This window comes from Protopterus annectens, chromosome 1.part1 (genome assembly GCF_019279795.1).
Source record: "Protopterus annectens isolate FY-2018-M chromosome 1.part1, PAN1.0, whole genome shotgun sequence".
In the NCBI taxonomy this organism is placed as follows: Eukaryota; Metazoa; Chordata; order Ceratodontiformes; family Protopteridae; genus Protopterus; species Protopterus annectens.
Genome location: NC_056726.1, coordinates 173,995,296 through 174,004,345, shown reverse-complemented (window position 1 = coordinate 174,004,345; position 9,050 = coordinate 173,995,296). Strand labels below are relative to the sequence as shown.

At 41.6% G+C, this 9,050-nt stretch overlaps 1 protein-coding gene across 1 annotated transcript in view; it reads left to right on the top strand.

Annotated features, from left to right (window-relative positions):
• Positions 1–9,050, top strand: part of LOC122814299 (heat-stable enterotoxin receptor-like) — a 436,605-nt gene that overhangs the window by 39,743 nt on the left and 387,812 nt on the right. Inside the window, exon 3 of the mRNA XM_044086889.1 lies at positions 5,889–6,021. Coding sequence (XP_043942824.1) covers positions 5,889–6,021 — 133 coding nt within the window. The remainder of the gene's footprint in view (positions 1–5,888; positions 6,022–9,050) is intronic.

Below are 9,050 nucleotides of genomic sequence, written 5' to 3'. Positions count from 1 at the left end.
GGCCTCTGTCTCAGTGAGGCCCTTCTGTAGGATGTCCACATCATTTGGAGACTTGACTATGGCTCCTAGTTTGCAGTCATCTGCGAACTTCATTAGCCAGAGGCCTTCTGTGTTAGCCTGTACTTCAGAGAAGTGGATACCAAACAGGAGAGGTCTTAGGACTAAACTCTGTGGTACTCCACTTGTCACTGGTTTGAGGTCAGATTTGGAGTCTGCAATTTTTACAGTGTGGTTTCTGTCAGTGTGCCAGTTGGCAACCCATCTTGTGACATAGGGATTTATAACTAGTTTAGTGAGTTTAGCTATAATTCCAGAATGGGGGATGGTGTTGAAAGCCTTGGCGAGGTCAAGATAGGCTGTGTGAACCACCTTACCCTCATCTACGGCTTTGGTGACTGCCTCAAAGAAGTCAATCAGGTTCAAGAGGCATGATCTGCCTTTCACAAACCTGAACTGGGAGGGATCCAGAGTTTGGAGGTTACCAATGTCTTTTTTTATGAGTTCCACGATGATACGTTCCATGGCCTTGCAGACCAGGATCATCAGGCTAATAGGGCGATAGTTCCCAGGATCAGTGGTGGCTCCCCCTTTGTGGAGTGGGATAACTGTTGCTGTGCACCATTCAGTGGGCACAAAGCCTGATGCAAGGCTATTATTGAACATGGTGCTTAAGTGGGGAGCCAGTTCATTCTGAAGTTCATGTAAAATGCAGCCTGGGATGTTGTCCGGTCCCATGGATGCTGTGTTTTTGGCTTTAGAGAGTGCAGCCTTTACCTGCGTAGTTACAATAACATGGAATCTGCATTCTTCCTGTAGAGATATGGGCCCTTTGGGGGGGGGGGTAAAGTTAGCACTGAACCTATCTGCCAGGATGTTGACAATATCAGTTGGTTCTGTAATTTTTGTGCCTTGTGCTATAACCCAGAGCGGATCTGGGTGTTGCCATCGAGATTCATGACATAGCTATAGAATGCTTGTGGTTGTCCTTAGAATTAGTGGTGATTTTGTTTTCGTAGCTAGCTTTGGAGGATCTTATAAGGGATCTCAGCTTCTTACTGCGGCTGACCAGGGAGCTCCTCCACTCATGGGATTTTACTCTCTTTTGCAACAGTTTCTTCCTTCTGTTGTACAGTTTGTTTATGGCAGGGGACCACCAGATTGGCTTCCTTTTTTTGGAGGATAGCGTCTTGGTTCTGTTTGGAATAGCACGATCCATGCACTCGTGTAAGTGCTTATAGAGTGCATTTCTGTAGGATTCAGCAGTTGTAACTGTATTGTCCATCTGCATGGGTGCCATGAAGTTCACCACTACTGTCTTAAGAAGCATGAAGTTGGCTTTGGAGAATTTTTTTTACCATGGTTTCCTTAATGGGGGGTGGGGGCGGGATGTGGATATCAAGGGTGATTAGCTTATGGTCGGATCGAACCAATGAGGAGTTGACTTCAGGAGTGGAACACCGGTCACTCATGTTGGTAATGACTAGGTCTAAGATATTGTTGCCCTGGTGGGGGTGTGGATAAGTTGATCCAGGGCATTGGAGTTTATGAATTCCAGAAAGCGTTGAGCTAAGGATTTGGTACACAAGTAGTTTTCCCAGTTAATGGAGGGGTAGTTGAAGTTGCCCATTATTAGGGTGCTTGGTTGAACCCTAATATTTTCCAGTGCATCAAGAAAAGAGGAGTGGGAATCCTGGGGCATGGTGGAGGATCTGTAGCAAGCTACAATTTGGATTGCAGTTTTGCCCACTGTTAGTTGCACTTGGATAAACTCAGATGCATTATGCTGAGCAACTAGCCTGGAGATGTGGATATCCTTAATGAATATGGACACACCTCCACCTTTGGTGTTTCGGTCCAGGTTACATAGCCAAAAATTGTGGTACGAATCATAGCCTGGTAGTACAGGGGTGCTCTCTGGAGCCTTGACCCAGGTCTTAGTCACTGCACAGATATCTATGTTCTCCATTTTAAGGAGTGCCTTGAGTGAGTGCATTTTGAGATTTAGACTTGCATTGAGTAGCATTGCCCTCAGTTTTTGCTTGCCTGTTCCTGTTACTGTGGTGAATTTGTCATTTGAACCTTGCCTAAAAAAGGCACTATAGGGGCAGCAAGAGCCTTAGCCAGTATCCATAATCCCAGGGGTGACAGGTGCAGGTCATCTGTGGCAAAGCATTGTGGTCTGTCGACCATGTCATGCCAAGCAGACAGATACTGGATCCCCTTAAGATGACACCAGAAGCTTAGCCAATTGTTGAAGTCAATCATTTTGTCCTTGTACTGTGGTATCATTCTGGGCAATGGCAGAATGCTGCTCAGGGCTAGGGTCATACCTGCCTGGGCTACAAGATTGGAGAGCTATTCCATGTCTCTTTTCATGTAGTCCAGGGAGGTACATCTCAGGGCATTCCCACCAACATAGACAATATCAGAGTCATATTTGTACTTGTTGTGGAGTGACCTGAGTGCATGAGTTATGTGGCAGATCCTGGCACCCAACAGGCAGCTGACAGTAACCTTCTCCTTGTTTATCATGGTGAGTGGGACATCAGTGTGCCTGACTATAGAGTCAGCTGTGACTAGTGTGTTGGGTACATTGTTTTGCCTTATTGGCTGTGGTTGAGTGGCACACTGAGTCTGTGGGCTATGTGTCATTTGGGTTGTGTTGGGGGATGGAGGTTGCTTGTGTTTCTGCTTTGGAAGTCTCTGTTGCTTAGACAGATTATTATTGAAAGCCTCCACAAATGTTTTTGTGTTACTATGTGTGGATTTTGGTGGTGTAGATTTAGTAAGACTATGTGATGAGTGTGGTGTGGTGCAAATGTTTACCTTCTCCTCCTGACTATCAAGTTCAGTCTTGGTTGGAGAGAGCTTTACCTCCAGTTTAGCTAGATAAGTGCAGAGTTGGGTGGTAGGAGGAGAGGGTTGTCTGTGTACATGAGGCAACTCCTACATTGCCTCAAGATGCCCAGATTCATCAGATAGACAGGAGAGAACACTGGGAGCTGACCCTTGGACATGCCTGAATAAAAAAATATTTTCCTCTAGATAAGTGAGGAAAGTGAGTACAAGAGCTGTTTTTCTCTAAGCAAGTGAGAAAAGTAAGTACAAAAACTGTTTTCCTCTAGGTAATGAGGAAGGTTGAGTGCTATAGTAATTAGTAGCTTATTTAGTGCTTACAAGTTCTGAACAAATGCTGAGCACGAATAAACAAATTTAAGTGCTAAAACTAAGAATCTGTATCTGCACTAGACGAGTTGCAGGATAGAAACAAGTGCAAATGCAGGCTTTCAAATCAGAAAGTTGAGAGAGATGGAAAAGATTGTCCAAACGGCCAATAACTACAATTTCTGGGCCAGAACCACTCATTATGTGATAGGCAGGTTACCTAGTGCTTACCACTCCCACTGATAAGCTAGAAGGCTTCCCTCCAACACAGAAAAGCTTGGGGGGTTCAGAACTTACATACAGTCCTGGATACAGTAAATCTGTATCTGGAACACTAGTTACAGGAAAGGTAGGAAACAGGCTTACAGTATTTTTTTTTTATTTACAGAAAAGTAGGTAAAACACCAGTAAAAACAATTCACATGCTGTGCAAGCTAGCACACTTGAGTATGTAGCAATATTAGACCAAACACAGTTTAAAAAATGCAATTAAATGAAAAAGGACAAAAAGCAAGTGCAGAAGGAGTTTATTAGGTAAGATGTGGTAAAGAGATGGGACTGGGGGAGTGTCCCAGATCAACTCTACAGTGGGGTGGGCAACTGCAAAAGCCACCAAATTTAAACTACAAGCCAGAAATAAGGAGGGTGGGTGGGACAAAACAGATTCAGCAGAGATCTGAAAAACTATAAGCAACAATTAACAGTACAAACTCTAAAACCAAAAGAATATACTCAGCTCTCTATATTTCTAGATAGATTGAAAAGCAGTCTCTCAGAACACAGGTTCCAGCAATGAAATGCAGGTTATTACTAACAGGTCTAATTTTATGGAAGTGATCCTTGAGTTAGATAACACACAAGCCGTAAAAAACAGTTATACCAACTAAAGACATAGCAGAAACTAGGGGGAGGTGGGAAAAACAGTTTCAGCAGAAATCTGAAAAACTATAAGCAACAATTAACAGTATAAACTCTAAAACCAAAAAAATATACTCAGCTCTATATATTTCCAGATAGATTGAAAAGCAGTCTCTCAGAACACAGGTTCCAGCAATGAAATGCAGGCTAATTTTATGCAAGTGATCATTGAGTTAGATAGGATCACCTAAAAATACTTGGCTATGATCTTGCACCACTCTTGGGATAACATTAATGCCACCTCTCTCTCAACCTCTTTCTTGGGCCTATTTACTTTCTTCTCTGCCCACTACATGACTCTTATACTCCTCCTGGAATAATCACAGTCTGACCTACTGCTCTTTGTATTTCAAAGAACATTCTAAGCTTATTGTCAACCTCATAATTAACAAAAATTATTCTACTGTGAAACTTAGTAACAAATTGTATTATATGTCCATCATAAAAAAAATCATTTTCTTCTCTTCAAATGTAACAATGTATGACCTTTTGTTTCACTATAAAGTGCAAAAAATCTTTATCAAACTGACTAATTTATACTGACCTAAAATGCATTTATGATTATTGTCTAAATGAGTTTACTGTTGTATTACTGTTTACTCATTTTACTGTGGAGCTTTTCTCCCTGGGCTTCCACTGAAAAAGGGGCAGTTGGTTAACCCAGTCAGACCATCCTGGTAAACTAATCTAATAAATAAATTAAATATATATAAATAGATATATAGATATTGATATTTATAAGTATATATATATATATATATATATATAGATAGAGAGAGAGAGAGAAAGAGAGATAGACTCACACACATGTATCTGTTGTTTTTTATGTAATCAAATTTCCCTGTACCTTCAATTTTCACCTATGACGTTAGCAAAGAAAATAATAACTGAAGTAACACTACATATTCCAAGCTATTTCATACGTTTAATAATTTAAATAATCAGATTACTAGTATTCTTTTTTTTGATTTGTTTGTTTGTTTGTTTTTGATCAATTTTTTTAGCCCATTTGCCTCACTGACCATTGAGCATGTCTATCTCAGGTCCTCAATAAACCCATTCACTTTGTGATGTGACAGCCCAATGGCCATTTGTTACCTAAGGGAGAAGAAAGCATCATCCACACTACATTAGGTGATCAGATATTGTATTAAGTCTTCCTATGGCCTTCCACATCCCACAAGCATCCAAGGGATTAGGGGTGCAGTGGGCCTCCATTATCTATGATCTCTCATCTGCATGACATGATCAGTGGTCCTGCCCCCTCCTTGCGTGACTCCCCAGTCCAACCCCAGGGAATCAGTTACAGAGAGTGTGCCTAGATGCATGCTCATACCCCCTGTCCCTGAAGAGAAATGAACAGGCTAAGCTTCAGCACTCTTCGTCCCCACACCAACTCCAGTTGGTATTTGTGCTGCTAGGCAAACTCACATCACACTGTCACTGGTTGAAGGCAGGGTTTTATCTCTCTGTGCCAATGAAGCTGGCTAAGTACTATCCTAAAAGGTTTACACACATTTCTCTTAATATTGCTATCTGATTTGATAATACAAGTAATCCATACTGTGTGACTTGAAACATCTGTGCATTGCATAGTGCATTTGCTGTTAATGTTCTATAACTTCAAGTAAAATTACATTATAAGATGAATTTTTGTTAGGAAATCCTTGTGTTATAAGTTTGCAAAATATTTTTGCTCCTTTTTATGTGGTTCAGCAAAGTATGTGTAATCATAGTGAATTTCACCTATCTGTTGTAGTATCCATATAATGCCATATGTTCCACTTTTTCAATGATCTTTAAAGGGCATGTCCTACCTGCATTCCAACAAGGGAGAGGTCCATGGCCGCCTAAAGTCCACAAATTGTGTGGTAGACAGTCGAATGGTAGTGAAGATCACTGACTATGGATGCAATGCTATATTGTCACCCACAAAGGGTAAGCAACACATTTGTAATTTAACAATTATTCACAATCTTGTTTTTTTTCTCTCTGTAGAGTATCACAGAAAGGTGTGATCAGTTCCTGAAAGCATCATATGTCAGAGATTGTTTAAGTGCAGATTCTTAACAGCCACAAATTGATGGTTATTGTAACTGCTAACAGAAGCATGTATGCATTTATTGATGGCAAAGGCTGCATATGAAACATTTGTGAATTAAAAATCCATTGCTTTATATACGGCTTATTTATTAATTAATGTATGGCACTACTCACTGAGATAATTGAGGTGTTTGCCTAGATGTTACTAGAGTACATTGTACATTACTAAAGGTATACAGAAGGAGGGTGTTAAGCATATGTAACTAGACTGAGATGCTGTTCATAGGTTAGTATTAAGCTAACTGCCCTTGCGAGTCATTTTAAGCCTAGCCAATTATCTGTTGTGAGACTCAAACCCTGCACCTTGTGTTTGTAAAGCAAACACCTTAGTCATTAAGCCACCCACCAAACCCTGCAAGGAGATACCAAGCTATAAACCCAGGCTAGAGGTCATGGAACTGTAAAGCTCTGAGGCAAGAAAGAGCGGTGGTAGGTGATTGATGAGTACATATACCCAGGATGAAAAAGAAGCTCGCTACTTGCAGAAACTGCTTACAGATACATATTAAAATGGACTTTGTGTTCACTGATTGGTCTGATAAAGGCTGAGTAAAGCAAAACTATGATTTCCACGATGATGAGAAAATATGATTCAGAGACATCTGTGGCAATAATGAAAACACCTCATTATTAGTTCATTAGCAATCTGTAAATCGCACTTTAGAAAGCCATATTGCTGTCAGACCTGAAAGAAGTAATGTTCTCCCTAGCAGCCCATGCATTGCATTGGCAAAGGCAAGCCCCTACACACACACACACACACACACACACACACACACACACACACACACACACACACACACGTGCACGCATGCATGCACCCATCAACAACAAGACCCCTGCAGTTGATCACAATCAATACACTTATCTATTCATCCATATATACTCACACACACACACACACACACACACACACACACACACACACACATACACACACGAGACTCTGAATTCCCTTCCTACCCCTCCTAGTGTGACGTTTGAAGCAGACATACAGACACACACAGACATACACACACACACACACACACACACACACACACACACACACACACACACACACACACACCACATACACACATATTCATACAAATTCATTCATGCCCCTGCAGACATACACACACACACACACACACACACACACACACACACACACACACACACAGACACGCACGCATGCATGCACCCATCAACAACAAGATCCCTGCAGTTGATCACAATCAATACACTTATCTATTCATCCATATATACTCACACACACACACACACACACACACACACACACACACATACACACACACACACACACACACACACACACACACACACACACACACACACACACACGAGACTCTGAATTCCCTTCCTACCTCTCCTAGTGTGACGTTTGAAGCAGACATACAGACACACACAGACACACACACACACACACACACACACACACACACACACACACACACCACATACACACATAGTCATACAAATTCATTCATACCCCTGCAGACATACACACACACACACACACACACACACACACACACACACACACACACACACACACACACACACACACGCGCACACACACACATGCGCACACATACCACATACTCACATATTCATACAAATTCATTCATGCTCCTGCAGACACACACACACACACACACACACACACACACACACACACACACACACACACACACACACACAAACACACACACACACTCTATCTTGATTTCCTTTCTACCCCACCCTAGTGTGATCATCCAAACAGGCACTAACACACACCTACCCACCCACATCCATGCATCTTCACTCATGCCCCTGCAGACACACACACACACACACACACACACACACACACACACACACACACACACACACACACACACACACACACACACACACATATTCTAATATATCCCCACCACGTCTTTGCTGAACTTACCTGCGCCACAACTGCTTACATAGGAATGAATGGGTGACCACTTTCTGTTGACCATATTCACTTTTTCCTCCCAAACTTGAAGTTTTACACTGCTGAGTGATTCTGTGAATTTTACAGTAGGGTAAATCAAGAGCTGCTGGGATTTCCAGGACTGAGCACATGACTAATTAGCATTAGCCACTCCCCCTTAACTGCTGTATTAACATGCATCTCTACCAGCAAGACTCTCTCCAGTCTTGTGAGGGAAACCTCAGTGATAAAGCAGTCTAAGAACTGTAAAGACTTATTGTATGTGTGTGTGTGGGGGGGGGGGGGGACGGGCATGCTAAGGCTTTACGTTTTCAGTAAGCTTTTTTGAATCCCAGTCATTGTCTTTATCTAAAATAAAAATATATACATATATGTTTAAGGGAAGCTGATGGCATTGCCACAGGGCAAAATCAATGAAAAGCAGCTATATTAATTTATAACTGGATGAAGAAAGTTTAGGACAGGACTGAGGAGATATTTCATCAGTGTGGAGATGGCTGTCCCTCAGAGTGCAGTATTATAAACGTAGAGCTCATATTGTGAAGTTGTTTCATGAAGGGTTGTGACAGAAGGTGAGAAAGTGGGGGCAGAAAATGGAATGGAGTGGTAACTGCATTGGAACTAACTGCTGTATTTATGATCAACTGAAATGCAGTCTGCTTACACTGGCATATCTGCATATTTGTGTATCATATGACAAGCAAAGAGACTGCAGGCAAGTCTAAGTACTGGGTTGCAGTGCAGCGCTTGTTTGTAGTATTTCTCAGTTTATACACATTGTATTAAATACTTTGCTATAGAATTAATGCCTAAAATCTGGTTCAGGAATATCTGAAGAGTGTGTACTTTGCTGTAGATATTTCTTGTGACAGCCAACAGATGGAGCCCA